At 38.0% G+C, this 17,215-nt stretch overlaps 1 protein-coding gene across 2 annotated transcripts in view; it reads right to left on the bottom strand.

The window, feature by feature from the left end:
* Window positions 1–13,810: 13,810 nt before the first annotated feature.
* SUZ12 (SUZ12 polycomb repressive complex 2 subunit) overlaps window positions 13,811–17,215 on the bottom strand; it is a 40,364-nt gene continuing 36,959 nt past the window's right edge. For both annotated transcript variants that reach the window (XM_014862153.3, XM_044745051.2), the window contains one exon: window positions 13,811–16,138. In XM_014862153.3, the coding sequence (XP_014717639.2) occupies window positions 15,793–16,138 (346 nt within the window). In that variant the 3' untranslated portion in view covers window positions 13,811–15,792. The remainder of the gene's footprint in view (window positions 16,139–17,215) is intronic.

The raw sequence follows: 17,215 nt of genomic DNA, 5'->3' as shown, positions 1-17,215 counted from the left end.
TGCAGTCATGACGGAGGTAAGAACAGTGTGTGTTAGGACGTCCCCCAGCATCCTGGTGGGCCTGTGGAATGTGAGACTGCGGTGAAGGTCTGAGGGGTGCAGAGAAGTTGCGTGTTTTTGAAACTGCCAAACTGCTTTCCAAAGGGGCTGTAGCATTTTCACATTCCCGCTAGCAATGTGTTCTCTGAATCCTCCCCAGTATTGGTTGTCACTGTTTTTCATTTTAGCCTTTCTGATAAACGTGTGGTGGTATCTCATTGTGGTTTTAATTTGCGTTTCCCTAGTGGCTAATGATGTTGAAAATCTTTTTTACACGCTTATTTGCCATCAGTAAATCCTCTTCGGTGAAATGTCTTTTACCCATTTTCTAATTGGATTGTTTACTCTTAAATTTTAATATTTCTTTATATATTCTAGATATTAGTGTGTTGTTGGGTATGTGGTTTGCATATGTCTTGTCTTTAGCTTGTCTTTTCATTCTTTTACCAAGGTCTTTTCCAGAGCACAAGTTGCTAATTTTGATGAAATCTAATTTATTAATTTTTCTTTTATGTATCAAGCTTTTGGTGTCAAGTGTAAGAACACTTTGCCCTAGATCCCAGAGATTTTCTCCTATGTTTTTCCCTAAAAGTTTTATAGTTTAACATTTTACATTTAAGTCTGTGATCCACTTTGATTTAATTTTTGTATAATGTGTAGACGTAAGGTTAAGGTTCATTTGGGAACATATCTGTTCATAGGGATGGCCAATTGCTCCAGCATCATTTGTTGCAAAAGCCATTTTTCCTGCATTGAATTACTTTTGCATCTTTGTCAAAAATCAGTTGGGCATATTTGTGTGCATCTGTTTCTGGGTTCTCTTTTCTCTTCCCTTGATCCGTGGGTCTGTCCCTCTGCCCGTACCACACAGTATGATTACTGTAGCTATATAATGTTTTAAAATTAGGTAGACTGATTTTTGTCTTTTTCAGAATTGTTTTAGTTATTCCAGTTCCTTTGCCTTTCTAGATAGATTTTAGAGTAATCTTTCCTCTATCTACAAGAAAATCTTCCTGGGATTTTGATAGGAATTGTGTTAAACCTTTATATCAGTTTGGGAAGAGTTGACATCTTTACTGTATTTCGTCTTCAAATCCATAAACACAGTATTTCTTTCCTATTTAGATCTTTGATTTCTTTCATCTGCATTTTTTAGTTTTAGGCATGCAAGTTCTTCCACATGTTTTGGTACATTGACACCTAAGTATTTCTTTTTTTTTTTTTTTTAGTAATTATAAATGATATTGTATTTTTAATTTTGATTTCCACATGCTCATTCCTAATATATAGAATTGATCTTTGTATGTTTGTCTTGTATCCTGCCAAATTGCTGAACTCAGTTTTTTTCCTCCCTTGAGATTTCTTCCTCTTTGACCCAAGGATTTTCTAGAAATGTGTTGTTTAGTTTCTGAGTGTCTGGAGATTTTCCTGTTATCTTTCTGTTATTGATTTCTAGTTTGATTGTATTGTGATTGGAGAACACACTTTGTGTGATTTCCATTCTTGGGATTTGTTTTATGTCCCAGGATATAGTCAGCCTTGGTATATGTTTTATAGGCACTTGAAAATACTGTGTGTTTTGCTGTAAATGGGTGAAATGTTTTATAAATGTAGGCTAGATCCTGTTGGTTGATGGTGATGGAGAGTTCTACTGTGTCGCTGATTTTCTGTCTAGTTGCTCTGTCAATTCTTGAGAGTATTGAAGTCTCCAATTGTAATTGTGGGTTTATCTATTTCTCCTTAGAGTTCTGTTAGTTTTTGACTCACGTCTTTTGCAATTCTTTGGTTTTTTATGAATGGTGCACTTAGCATTGCTATATGACCATTTTATTACAGTGTCCCTCACTGTCTCTGGTAGTTTTCTTTGCTCCAAAGTCTACTTTATCTGGTGTTAATATAGCTGTTTCTGCTTTCCTTTGATTAATGTTTGCATATATATTTTTTTCCATCCTTTTACTTTCAGCTTGTCTATGTCATTATATTTGGAATGAGTTTCTTGTAGGCAGCATATATTTGAGTCATTTAAAAAAAATTTATTCTATCAATCTCTGTGTTTTTTTGGTATTATTTATATTTACATTTATTTGGTATTATTTACATTTAATGTTATTATTTATATGTTGCTCAGAGCTTAAGTCTGCCGTTTTTCTTTTTTGTTTTCTGTGTGTTCTCTCTGGTTTTTATTTCTCTGCTTTAATTTCCCGCATTCTTGTGGGTTACTGGAACATATTTTAGAATTCCATTTTGATTTATCTATAGTGTTTTTGAGAGTTTCTGTGTATAGCTTTTTTAATAGTAGTTCTAAATATTATATACATATATGTACATAATATACATATATACTATATATACACATTAATATATGTGTATATATAGTATATATGTTGTGTGTGTATATATAACTTAGCCATTTTATATATATATTTTTCATTTTATATCTATCTATCTACCTTATCAGTCTATTGGTCTGATGATTTTACCAGTTCAAGTGAAATACAGAATCCTTACCTCTCTTTATCCTTTCTGCATTTACAACATAATTTTTGTTCTTAAATATTTTCTCTACATAGATTTAGAGCCACATCAGACAACTTCTGCTTCAACCATAAAATATTTTAGAAGACTCAGAAGGAAAGCCTATTGTATTTACCTGTATTTCTGCTTACTGTGTTCTTTCTTCCTCCATCATGTTCCAAGTTCCTTCTTTTATCATTTTCTTTCTGTTTAGAGAACTTCCTTTAGCCATTCTTTTAGGATAAGCCTACTGGTGAAAAAGTCTCTTCATTTTCTTTTATCTGAGAATATCTTGATTTCCCATTAATTCCTGAAGGATATTTCCACTGAGTATAGGATTCAGGGTTGACAATTCTTTTCTTTCAGTACTTGAAAAATATTGTGCCACTTCCCATGGTTTCTGATGAAAAATCTGCTGTCATTTTAATTGTTTTCCCTTGTAGATAAACTGTCATTTTTCCCTGGTTGCTTTGAATATATATGTTTTTTCTCTTTAGTTTTTAGAAGTTTAATTATGACATGTCTTTGCTTGGATTTCTTTTCAGTTATCCTGTTTGTTTTCCTCAGCTTCTTGAATCTGTAGTTTTATGTCTCTTGTGAAATTTGGGAAGTTTTCGGCCATTATTTCGAGTACTTTTTTCATTCCTCCCTCTTTTTCTTCTTCTGGGACTCCAATGACACAAATTTTACATCTTTTGTATAGTCCCACTGATTCCTGAGGTTCTGTTTTGTTGGTTTTTTTTGGTCTGTTTTCTCTCCCTTGTTCAGATTGGGTTATTTCTGTTGTTCTCTCTTCTAGTTCGCTGATTCTTTGCTCTGTCACCTCCTTTCTCTGTTGGGAGCATCTACTGAGCTTTTTATTTAGTTATTTTGGGTATTGTATTTTCCAGTTCTAAAATGTCCATTTGACTCTTCTTTATATCTTCTCTTTCTTTGCCAAGACTTCCTGTATTCTTTGCTAAACTACTGATTTTCTCATTTCTTTCTTTTTTATTGAGTTCATAATAGTTTATATCATTGTGAAATTTCAGTTGTACGTTATTTCTTGTCTGTCACCACATAAGTGCTCCTCTTCACCCCCATGCCCACTCCCCACCCTCCTTATCCTGGTAACCACTGAACTCTTTTCTTTGCCCATGTGTTTGTTCATATTCCACATATGAGTGAAATCATACAGTGTTTGTCTTTCTCAGTCTGGCTTATTTCACTTAGCATAATTCCTTCCAGATCCATCCATGTTGTTGCAAATGGGATGAATTTGTCTTTTTTTCTGGCTGAGTCGTAGTCCATTGTATAATATACCGTATCATCTTTATCCATTCATCAGTTAATGGGCACTTGGGTTGCTTCCATGTCTTGGCTATTGTGAATAGTGCTGTGATGAACACAGGGGTGCATATGTTACTTTGGATTGTTGATTTCAAGTTGTTTGGGTAGATATCCAATAGTGGGATAGCTGGGTCATATGGTAGGTCTATTTTTGTTTTTTTGTGGAATCTCCATACTGTTTTCCATAGTGGCTGCACCAGTGTGCATTCCCACCAGCAGTGTATGAGGGTTCCCTTTTCTCCACACCCTCTCCAACATTTGTTATTTTTGGTCTTAGTGATTATAGCCATTTTAACAGGTGTCAGGTGGTATCTTAGTGTAGTTTTGATTTGCATTTCCCTGATAGTTAGTGATGTTGAACATCTTTTCATGTGTTTATTGGCCATCTGTAGATCTTCTTTGGAAAAATGTCTGTTCATATCCTCTGTTCATTTTTTGATTGTGCTGTTTTTTTGTTGTTCAGTTGTGTGAGTTCCTTATATATTATGGAGATTAACCCCTTGTCAGATATATGATTTGCAAATATTTTCTCCCAAGTGATGGGTTGTCTTTTGTTTTGGTCCTAGTTTCTTTTGCCTTGCAGAAGCTCTTTAGTCTGATCAAGTCCCACTTGTTTATTTTTTCTTATGTTTCCCTTGTCTGAGAAGACATGGTATTTGAAACGATCCTTTAAGTTCAGTGTCACAGAGTGTACTACCTATATTATCTTCCAGGAGTTTTATGATTTCAGGACTTATCTTCAAGTCTTTGATCCATTTTGAGTTTATTTTTGTGTATGGCGTGAGATAATGGTCTACTTTCATTCTTTTGCATGTGGCTGTCCAGTTTTCCCAATACATTTATTGAAGAGACTGTCTTTTCTCCATTGTATCTTCTTGGCTGCTTTGCCGAAGATTAGCTGTCCCTAGATGTGCGGTTTTATTTCTGGGCTTTCAGTTCTGTTCCATTGATCTGTGTGCCTGTTTTTGTACCAGTACCATGCTGTTTTGATAACTATGGCTTTGTAGTATATTTTGAGGTCAGGGATGTGATGCCTCCAGCTGTGTTCTTTTTTCTCAGGATTGCTTTAGCAATTCGGGTCTTCGGTTGCCCCATATGAATTTTAGCGTTCTTTGTTCTATTTCCGTGAAGAATGTCATTGGGATTCTGATTGGGATTTCCTTGAATCTGTAGATTGCTTTGGGGAGTATGGATATTTTAACTTTGTTTTTATTCTTCCAATTCATGTGCACGGAATTTCTTCCCATCTCTTTATGTCATCATCTATTTCTTTCAGTAATGTCTTATAGTTTTCATTGTATAAGTCCTTCACCTCCTTGGTTAAATTCATTCCTAGATACTTTCTTCTTTTTATTGTATTGTGATTGTAAATAGAATTGTATTCTTGAGTTCTCTTTCTGTAAGTTTGTTATTAGAGTATAGAAATGCAATGATTTTTGTAAGTTGATTTTGTACCCTGCGACTTTACTGTAGTTGTTAATTATTTCTAATAGTTTTCCGATGGATTCTTTAGGGTTTTCTATATTTAAGATCATGTCATCTGCAAACAGCGAGAGTTTCACTTCTTCACTCCCTTTTGGACTCCTTTTATTCCTTTTCTTTTCCAATTGCTCTGGCCAAAGCCTCCAGTACTATGTTGAATAAGAGTGATGATAGTGGGCACCCTTGTCTTGTTCCTGTTCTCAGGGGGATGGTGTTCAGTTTTTCCCCATTAAGTATGATGTTGGCTGTGGGTTTGTCATATATGGCCTTTATTATATTGAGGTAATTTCCTTCTATCCCCATTTTGTTAAGAGTTTTTATCATAAATGGCTGTTGGATCTTGTCAAATGCTTTCTCTGCATCTATTGAGATGATCATGTGGTTTTTATTCCTCATTTTGTTGATGTGGTGTATCACATTGATTTGCAGATGTTGAACCATCCTTGTGTCCCTGGTGTAAATCCCACTTGATCGTGATCTTTTTGATGTATTGCTGTATTCAGGTTGCCAATATTTTCTTGAGGATTTTTGCATCTATGTTCATCAGTGATATTGGCCTGTAGTTTTCCTTTTTTGTGTTGTCAGGCTTTGGTATTAGAGTGATGTTGGCCTTGTAGAGTGTGTTAGGATGATTTTTTCCTTTCTTTCAAGGATGTTCATAATTGATCATGGAAACATGTTTATCATGGTTGGTATAATGGGTAGTCTTATGTGTCAACTTGACTGGGCCAGAGGATGTCCAGACAGCTAGTTAAACCTCATTTCTGGGTATGCTGTGAGGGTGTTTAGGGAAGACGTTAGCATTTGAATTAATGGACTCAGTAAAGCTGATGGCCCTCCCCAGTGTGGGTGGGCATTACTCAGTCTGTTGAGGGACTGAATAGAACACAATGGGACATGGATCTGAGCTGGGACATGGATCTCCTGTCCTCTGTGCTTCTGGTTCTAGGGCCTGCAGATCTGGACTGGAATCTACAGCAGTGGCCCTCAGGCCATCAGTGGCTTTCCTGGGTTCCCAGCTTGCAGACAGGAGGTTGTGGGACTTCTCAGCCTCCATAATCTTGTATTGGTTCTCTTTTTCTGGAGAACTCTAATACAACTGCTTTAAAACCTTTGTCAGATAATTCTGATATCTTTGTCAGGCTGGTATTTGCATCTGTTGTCTTTCTTCATTCAGTTAGAGATCTTTCTGGTTTTTGGTATGAGGATTGATTTTCTATTGGAACATGGACATTTTTGTGTTATATTATGAGACTGGATCTATTGAAACCTTCCCTGTCAGATGGCTTTTTGACACTATCCCAGCAGGAGAAGATTGAGGGGAGGGGCACTGCCTCATTCCTGCTGTAAGGAGATGGAAGTGTAGCTTCTACTTGGCCTCCGCTGACTGCCAAGGAGACTCCTTGTTACTGCATGGGTGTGGGAGTCTGGTCCCTTATGTGATCGCCACTCACACTTATTACTGCTGGTGGGAGTGGAAGTCCAGGCTCCCCTGTCACCACGGGGGTGGGAGGCCTCGTCCCTACCGGGTGGGGTGAAAGTACTGTCTCCCTACTTGGCCTTCTCCCACACCATTCTGGTAGAGGTGTTGGGGTGCCTCCTTACAGCCTTGTGAGTGTGGAAGTCTAGGCTCCCCACTTGGTCTTTGCTAACGTTGGTGGGGTAAGGACAGTTTTTTCTGTAGTTATATTAGTTTCCTGGGGCTACCATAACAAATTACCGTAATCTTGGTGGCTTAAAACAACAGAAATTTATTCTCTTACAGTTTTAGAGGCCAGAAGTCTGAAATCAAGGTGTTGGCAAGACGGTGGTCCTGCTACCAAGGGTCTAGGGAAGAATCTCTCCTTGCCTGTGCCAGCTTCTGGTGGCTCCAGGCCTTCCTTAACTCAGTGCTGCCTAACTCCAATCTCTGCCTCCGTCTTCACATGGCCACCTCCTTCTGTCTCGTAAAGGACACTGTGTTGGATTTAAGACCCACCCAGATAATCCATGATATTTTCAGCTCAAGATCCTTAGCTTATTTGTATCTGCGAAGACTCTTCCCAAATAAGGTCATTGTCGCAGGTTCCAGGTTGTGGACGTATCTTTTTGTGGGCCTCCCTTCAACCCCATACAGTGGTGTTTGATGGAGCAGGGTGGTGATTGGCCAAAAGTTTCTGTCCTGCTAGGCTGCCCTTTTCCTGGTGCTTTGGCTGGAGAGGGCAGGCTTTTGTTGGGGCTTTTTTTTGGTCTGTGCCTGTTGGCATTTCCAGGTTGCTGGCTTCTTCAGGCCCAAGTCTGGGATACACAAGACAAAAAGAGAACCCAAGGAATGCACAGTGGTGAGTTCCTTGGGTTTCGAGGTCTCCAGCCAGTTGGCCCTCTTTCAGAATCTTCTTATGTTTGTTTTATATATATTTTCCAGGGTTTTTAGTTGTACTTAGTAGGAGGAATAGGGAAAATACACTAGTCCATCTTCTCAGAAGCATAAATTCTGAAGCTATATAATAGGTTTTAATATCAAAACATAAAAATAGAAGAAGTAGAAGAGACCAAAAGTAAATACAGCTCTTATAAGGAGTTAGCCTGTAGAGGGGAGCAGAGTAAGCATCTGGGTCCTCTGTAAATACGAAGGATTTAGTCCAAGATCAAGAAGTGAGACTTACTCAGTTATTGTTAGCAATAAGCTATTGTGACAACTATTTTTGACAGCAGCACAGTCATTTAGGTCCCTCCTGACGTGGTTCAGAACTCTCCACACGCATATAAATCCATCAGTGCCAGAAGGTGTCGTTCGCTCTGCTCAGATGCAGTGTTGCATTTCGTGTTTCCTGTATCCCGTGTCTCCCGCTTTCTTAGATTGTTCATTTAGTGGAGCGCTTCCTCCATTTCCTAGGAAAGGGTGCCCACGAGGTAAAGTTGTTGAGAAATAGAGGGCTGAAAATCTCTTTATTCCACCTTGCGCTTGGTTGTGACCGGTTAAGAATTCTAGGTTGGAGATCATTTCCCCTCAGATCTGCACGTGTTGCTCTGTTCTAGCTTCTGGTGTTGGAAAGCCGGCTGAGGCCTGTTGATTGGTGTGTTGTGCGTCTTTTCTCCTTGGGAGACTGTGATAGCTTCTCTTTATTCTCCGTCTTCCTCAGTTGGTGTAATACTCCGCTGTGGAACTCACTTAACTGCTGACCCTGTGGGTGTTTGAGGTCGTGACACTGCTTTAAAGCCAGTGGACTATGAATTCCCTGAGGTTTTGTATCTTCCATAGCGATTGTTCTCAGCCCTGGCTGTACATTAGAATTTCCTGGAGAGCTTTTAAACACAGCAAAGATTCTGATTTAATTGGTATCAGTGGAGCTCAGGCTCTTTTATTTTCCTTTCAAGACATGAAATGATTCTATTCTAAAGGCAGATTTGGGAGTAACTGCTCCAAAGTAACTAAACGTTGGTCTCCATAGTCATTTTTTGTAAATCTAAATTTATTTTATTTAAAAGACTATCCTGAAATTATCCTTCTTCCTCTTTTTGTACTGTCTGTTTTTTTTTTTGAGATTGGCACCTGAGCTAACATCTGTTGCCAATCTTCTTTTTTTTCCTCCTCTTCTCCCCAAAGTCCCCCCAGTACGTAGTTGTGTATTTAGTTGTGAGAGCCTCTGGTTGTGCTGTGTGGGACACCGCCTCAACATGGCCTAATGAGTGGTGCCATGTCCACGCCCAGGATCCAAACCGGTGAAACCCTGGGCTGCCGAAGCAGAGCACGTGAACTTAACCACTCGGCCACAGGGCCGGCCTCTTGTCAGTCCTTTTATAAAATGAGAATGACAGTAGATATTAGGTTTGCTTGTTTTATTTGTAAATCTTCTTATCTGACAAAATAAAAAGTCAGAAATTTTTAAAATCTATATTACTGGTCTGGGAAATCCAAAAGTCTGAGATCTCCTTATCCCCCTACATTTCCTGATAGATGGGCATCTGACAAACACTTTTTTTGTTTAAAGATTTTTTTTTTCCTTTTTCTCCCCAAAGCCCCCCCGTACATAGTTGTATATTCTTCGTTGTGGGTCCTTCTAGTTGTGGCATGTGGGACGCTGCCTCAGCATGGTTTGATGAGCAGTGCCATGTCCGTGCCCAGGATTTGCACCAACGAAACACTGGGCCGCCTGCAGCGGAGAGCACAGACCTAACCACTCGGCCACGGGGCCAGCCCCCTGACAAATACTTTTGAACCAAGTAGTATTTTTCTTTTTAAAAAACAAAAACCATATTCAGTAAAATAAAACTAATTTCTCTCACAAAAGCTTTTATCCCATGAAATTTAATGTTGATTAAAACAAAATTGACCTTTCTGTCTCCCTTCTATTCTAAGGCAATGTTAGCAAACTTGTAGTTTCGTGGGAGAATTAGACTCTGTTAATATAATCTCAGGAGACTTCCATGTTCCTAAAACAGCTCGTGGAAGGAGGAGCGAGCTTATACAATCTAGCTTGTACTTTTTGTCTTCGGAGATGGGAGCGGAGGATTGAAGGTGGCAAAACCGTGTGGTTGCAGGAAGGAGACAGGGATGCTAACCCGGGGTGGGTTACTGTGCCAGGTACCTTGTTGAAGGAGGCGTTTTCATCCCCTTGTACGAAACACGGGAAACAAAATCAGTGTGGTTAAGTGACTTTCTGAGTTTTGAAGCTGCAAAAGCACCAAAGTTGGCCTTCAAACCAGGTCTGTGAACTATCAATTCGTCCATCTCACAACCCTGTGTCCACGCTGCCCTCTGTCCCCAGAACACTAATTTGGGATTAGACACTTTGAAACGTGGTTTCCTGAAACATGAGTGTCTCCCTTTCTGGAGTTTAAAATTCACAAGGACAGGAACAATGTCTGGCTCATTCATCTTTGCATCTTCATGCCTAACTAAGGCAAAAGCCATAGTGGGTACTCAGTAAGTATCTAATAAATAAATAAGGCTCCGTAAGCCGAATTACGCACAGGGCAACCACAGTCCTTCTCCTGAAAGTCCTCACAGAAGAACCAGCTCCCCAAATAAAAAGAGAAATAGGACTAACTTAGAATCCGCCCCGAAGAAAACCTCTGTTGGATTAGTGAAGAAGGAGGGAGCTAAGATTTATGGGACCGCTGTTACATTCCAGCTACTGTACTGGGTGCTTCATAAAGTTAAGTGTCAAGATATAAAAAACTTTTATTGTGATACCTGTATAACTCCATCCTTTCTCTGGAGTAAGAAGCCATAAATCTACCGCAGAGACACATGCCTGTTTAGGGACAGGAGAAGGAAGAAGTAAAGTGACCGTGTTTTGACCCAGGAGGCTTGAGAGAATCCTTGAAACAAGATCTGAGTCTTACCCAACTTCCATCCCTGGTGCTTCGGACGAGTGCTGGCACGTACTCAGTAGATGATCGAATGGCTGCTCGTGGTAGCGTGCTACAAGAGCAGGTGGAAGCTTATTGCATTCTGAAAAAGGATGGGGTAGCTTGGACACAAATAGGATTCCAGGGGATGGTGTGCCTGCAGCTGGCTAAAGCTTTGCCATGTCGTAGGATGGTAGTCAGAAATGGGGACGACAGTAGATAAAATACAGCAGTCCGGGAGATAGCAATCTTGTTCCCTAGGACCAGCTTCATAAAGTGATTCATCCCAATCTTAACGTTTGTCTAAGAATGTAGTTGAGTGAATTTTTATCCCTTAAAAATCAACTTTACACTTGTAGGATATAGTACATAGGAACAGAAGATGCTCCAGAAATTGCATTGTAGACTCCACACTGAGAGCACCAGAGTGTACGGGGCGTACTTAAGTGCTGCTGTGCCCGGTACTCCACTTGGCTGGGAAGGAGAATGCATACATGAGAGGTAAGACTGGAAGATCAAGGAGGAAGAGCATGATTTTTACTCTTGTCAACAATGGGGAACCATTAGTGACAAGATCTCTGCTTTAATATGGTACTTGGTGTAATTAACAAAACCTCATGTATTTCCTCTTTTCTAGGAACAGCATGCTAATTAGATTACTTTAACAAAGAGAAGATATAAATTGAATGTTTTTGAAACTATTTTTGACAGTGAACTTCCTTTTTTTACTTAATTCAGTACAAATTTACTGTGTTCCAAGTTCTGTGCTGGGCACTTAGCCATTCCACCAGGTTCCCAGTGAGAAATCATCTCTTTGAACTCCCTTTTCTATTTTTTTAGATTTAATTTTTGAATCTAAGAACTACAAAAACAAAAAATAGGTAGTACATTTAGACGTTTCAAAATAGCAGTGAAAATCCTCTTCCTCATCATCCTTTTCTTCAGCTATCTCCGGAAAGCAGTTGTTTCTGTGTATCCTTTTAGACATATCCTATTACCCAAGCAAATAGGGCACATACTAGGGGACCAGCCCCGTTGCCTAGTGGTTAAGTGCTGCATGCTCTGCTTCAGCAGCCCAGGTTCATTTGCTAGGTGCAGACCTAAACCACTCGTTGGTGGCCATGCTGTGGCAGCAACCCACATACAAAATAGAGGAAGACTGGCACAAATGTTAGCTCGGGGCAAATCTTCAGCAAAAAAAAAGAGGGCACATATTAATTTTTTAAATTTTTTTAAAAAATGGAAGCACACTAGAAACTGTTCTCTACCTTTTAAGTTCTATCTTGGCATTTGTTCCACAAAAACACCTTCCTGATCTCTTTTTCATGGCTGCATAGTATTCTACTTAGATGGATGTACAATTACTTATATAACCAGTCACCTACTGATGACTTGCATCTAATCTGCTATTTTCAACACTGGTAACAATTGTCATTTTACACATTTCAGTTTATCTGTAGAGAAATTCCTAAAGATGGAATTGTTAGGGTAAAGGTTAAATGCATAGTGATTTTAATAGGAAGCACTACATTACTCCCTTTAGAGTCGTACCAACTTATTTTCCCACTAGAAACGTCAAGTGCCCATTTCCCTATTTCTTGCCACCAGTGTTACTAGCAAACTTTGATCTTTAGCAGGTTACATCTGTGTTCTTGATCTCATTCCTTCCTTTTTTTGGTAACTTTTGGCTTTGGTCTTCTCTCTCCTCGTCCTCTCAGTTCACAATCATGCTCAACCTTCACATCCACTCCCCAGAATTCTTCCTTTTACTGTCTCCCTCTTGCCCCATTTTCCGCATACTCTTTGTGATAAACTTCTCCAACTCATTTTCCTTTTACTAAATGCATTAAACCTGTTTTCTATCACCTAACTCCCTTGAAGTTGCCATCTTATTCATTTCCAGTGTGTTATGGGACTACTACTTCCTGTTTGAAACTCCTCTTGGCTTCTCACTCTGCATATTAGTTCATTTTTATTCCTTTGTACTGCATCACCAGCCAACAGTTACTTCTCAGGCACTGACTTCACAACAGGCAGTTTTCTAGTGGTTGATCTTTCACCTGCACTATTACAGTAGCTTCCCAGTGTAGGGCTTCTCCCCTCCCAAATTCTTAAGAGCCCTGGCTCACGTGAAACAGTTATTTTGTGTCATCTGTGCAGTAAATCTCCAAATGCTTCCTCGAGCCTAAAATCCAAACCCTTAGCATGGCACATAGAGCTCTCAGTTCATGTCATCATGTCACCAAATATCTGAGCACCAACTAAGGCCATTAGGCAGTACTAAGGTCAGTGAGACTGACTTAGCAGTCTAATGAAAAGGTGACGAGTGCTTGAAAGAAATCCTTATAGCAAACTTGGGAAGCAAAGAGGGGCACTCAATTAAAAGCAACATGTGTAGAGGCAACAAGCTATTACTAATAAATAAAGCAAGAACAACTGAATTGTCAACTCTTCTGTAGTGTTTTCCCCAACTCTTCTAGACTTAACTTCAACAACTACTGACCTCATAGAATGTAGTATGTAATTTTATTATACAATATACCATTTTACTTTATAGTTTTCATAGCCCACTCTAGTCTATGAGGTTTTTTTTTTTCGGTGATGAAGATTAGCCCTGAGCTAACATCTGTGCCAGTCTTCCTCTATTCTTTGTATGTGGGATGCCTCCACAGCATGGCTGATGAGTGGAGTAGGTCCACACAGGATCCGAACCCCGGGAACCTGGGCCACCAAAGTAGAGTGCACAGAACTTTAACCACTTGGCCATGGGGCCGGCCCCTAGTCTATGAGCTTTGTAAAGGCCAAGATAAATTCTTTTTCATTAAAAAGAAAAAATCCACAACCAAAGATGTGTAGGTATTAGGCTAACTAATATTGACATTACTCTGAACTATAAACTGAAAAATATTTTTTATCCATTACCACAAATAATATACTAGTTGCAGCTAATGTTACTAGAAGCAAAGCAGGAGTTCACATGAACTTTCTTCTCAGTTTCTGGGAGCTCTGCCCGATGGGTGTACTCTTCTGGCTCTTCATCCTAGCCAAGCCAAAGGTTTACTGCATGGATTAACAATGCATCATAATATTAATAAAAACAAAACAATACAGCTTTTATATTATTGAACTTTATGTACAAAATCATTTGATTTCAAATAAACATTTAATGTAAAAACAAACGTTCTTTTAAACTGAATTTTTTTTTACATCTACTGTACCATTCAAATGTTTTACCATCTTACATGATTTCTTCAAAATCTCTTATCAAGGGTACATATAGAAAAGCATTTTTTTATAAATAGAAACAAAGGGATTTTTTCAGCTTTTATTATAAGATGACATAAAAAGTTTACTCAACAGAAGTAATTTCATTACTATTTGGGGGAGGGAATCACCAACTTTTTGTGCAAACGATGCTAGCCTTCTTTTAAGCATTAAGAGCATAGCTGCTTAAGAAATGACATAAGCAATAATTCTACCCTACATCTCCCCTAAAATAATCTATTTGTACATATGTGCACAGCTTTAGCAAATTAAAGCCCGAGAGAAATGCTCGAGGTCCACTGTCCAGAGGCATGATCCGAGTTCACTGTAACTCTGCATTTGGAGAGCTCACCAATCAAGGAGTCTGTAATGAAAGCTGCAGTTTCCCTCCTTCCTATTTTTTAACACAAAAATCAATGACTAAGAACTTAATACTGGATGACAAATCACATCCACACTATTAGTTAAATAGCCTCACAGTTAAACACATCTTAAAGACCAATCAAATCAGTATTTACATTTTATAAATTTCTGAAGACACCATTAGAAAGCTTATATATCCCTTCATTAAACAAAATAGGGAACTGCATCTGATGGTGGTGGAATGAAATAAAAAAATTAAAAATACCTGTATTTACAGCAGCATTGATCCTTTATAAATAAAGAATATGAAAATGCAATTATCTTTAAGGAGAATAAAAAATCGAGGTGATGTTGCTCAACCACAGTGCTTGGAGCTGGAATAGAAACCTATTGGTGCTTGTTAATGTGCCAGTAGTGAAACCACTTTCTGTTGGAGAAAATCCAACTGCAAATATGTGCAGAAAACACATAACACAGGGCAAAATTGCTCAAAACGATTCAAGTCAGCTTATCTGTATTGGATATTCTAATCATGAAATACATTACAAAGACATCCTTGCAAAGAAAAAAAGTTCCAACATTTTCTGGTTCATTTTTATAGAACATTTCCTCCCTCAAAGTGGCATCTTGAAAATCTCAAACTCATTCTTCCCTTGGTTTACAATCCTAATGAAAAGATGTGGACAGCTGAATTTTCCATGTGATTACCTAATTGATAAAACAAAAACAGCAAAATGTTCAAGTTTAAAAAATATACTGGGTGAGCAATGCACTAAAATTATCCACATAAAAACAAATGGTCAGTAACCTTATAAACCAACATGACACTTCACTGTTGACAATTTGAAAAATTAACATCTTCTCAAACAGGCCTAAGATGAAGAAGTGCTATTTTAAAATTGTAAAATGAACTTATATAATGCAAAATATCTTACATTGTAATTTTTCATTCCAAATTGATAAAATGATTTCAAAATCAAGGATCAAGGTTTGATTGCAAATAATAATGCAACATAATTTCACAAAAAATCTTCAATTTTTAAAAAAGGGAATCACATTCCAATTTTCCCTCCCCAAGAAAATGTCTCACAATTACAAAGTAGAAAAACGGCCAGTCACAATGCAAAAAACATAATTTAAATATATGAAATAACTTCCAGATTATCAATTCAATATATTTCATAAGACAACTGTTGAAGTTAAAAATACTTTCTTTGAAGTATTGCTTTTCATGCTCAAACTAGAGAATGTTTTAATGACATCAATAAAACTGATATATATCTAATCTGCATAATGAAGTGAAGTAGAACCCTGATAAAAATATCCTTGTTGAAATCATTTACTTCATCTAACAGTGCCTGTTTGGAACTTATGATGAAAAACAGAAACAAAACTCTTCCTAGAGGCTGAATTCCCTAGAATGCAATTTCAGTGTTTGTCCATAACATGGGGTTAGGCCTTTTCTTTTCAGAGTTTTTGCTTTTTGCTCTGTTTTGAAACCCCTGAGACACCGTCTGTTTCCAAAGCTTTCTCTTTTGAGTTAATGTCACTAAATCCGTTTGCTGTCCCATTTTGTTCTTCAGTGATTTCTTCATTTGCAGGGGAAGCAGATTCTCCTTTTTCTAATTTTTGCTGCATTTCACGGAGCTTGGTAACAGCTTTATCTATTGACATTATGCTAATAAGATTAAAGTCATGCATGCTGACTAGATGAAGCATGAAGTTTCGACATAAATTCTTCTTAATTATTTTCTGTCCATAGTTTTCTACAAACAGCATACAGGCATGATTCATTTGATTGTCAGCAATAAACCTATTTAATAAAAACAACACAAAACATCAATAGCGATACAAACCATTTTTGTCAAATGCAACAGTGATAACTATTATAGAACAGGAGGACTATACCCAAATCCAGTAAGTGATGATTTAACAAGTAGTAAACTATGGTGACTCTGAGATTCAATCACCTGCGTGAGCTCACCATTTTAGAAATTTAAAGAGATTTAATTTAACCAGAGCTTAAACAGATGTCATTTCTGTTTTTCCTAACGAAATTACATACAGCAGTATTAAAGTATAAAATATTTTCTCTTGCCAGCACCACTTTCATTAACATTTTACACACACCCTAACTATCCCCTTTATTCTCTCCTGTAATCTTGACAATAATTTCCTATTTCAGAAGCAGTGTTTCTCTACATTTTCAGCTCATGGTAAATCTTTGAAAAAATGAAGATGTCACATCAAATGTGGTACAGTGTAGCTGTGTTGGTGGAAAGCGAGTAGAGTGCATATACAGTGCATAAAATTTGAGAACCAAATAGGAGAATGGCTGCTTAGTTACCCACTGAAACTGAGAGTCCAACAGAGTCCATAAGGCCTGCCTGCAGATTTTTAGAAACACAAATAGCTTACCCAACTACCTGCCACTTTATAATGCCAGTACATAATGAACCTCAATAGTTGTTATGCTAACAGTTTTGGATCAAGGAATTAAAACGAAACTCAATGAAGTAATTTGACCAAAATTCTATCTTGAAACTGGCATGTCAGGACAAAAAGAAAAATAGATTTAACCCAAGTCTCTACATACATACTTTACCATAACTGAGGTTTAATGACTAGATCAGGGACCAGGCGAACGTTTCTATAAAAGGCTAGACAGTAAATATTTTAGGCTTTGCAATATTTAGGCTTTGCAAGTCTATGTGATCTCTGTCATCTTCCTCTTTTTTCTTTTTTACAACCCACTAAAAATGTGAACGCTATTCTTAGCTCAAGGCAGTATACAAAAAAAAGCTTAGGGGCCATGCACCCAGCCATCTGGACTAGAACTTCTGCACCAACTCCTCTTTACTCTCCAAGAGTTAGGAAACAAAAGTGTCCC

This window comes from Equus asinus, chromosome 13 (genome assembly GCF_041296235.1).
Source record: "Equus asinus isolate D_3611 breed Donkey chromosome 13, EquAss-T2T_v2, whole genome shotgun sequence".
In the NCBI taxonomy this organism is placed as follows: Eukaryota; Metazoa; Chordata; class Mammalia; order Perissodactyla; family Equidae; genus Equus; species Equus asinus.
The sequence above is the reverse complement of the archived record's forward strand: the minus strand, read 5'-3'. Positions and strand labels throughout refer to the sequence as shown.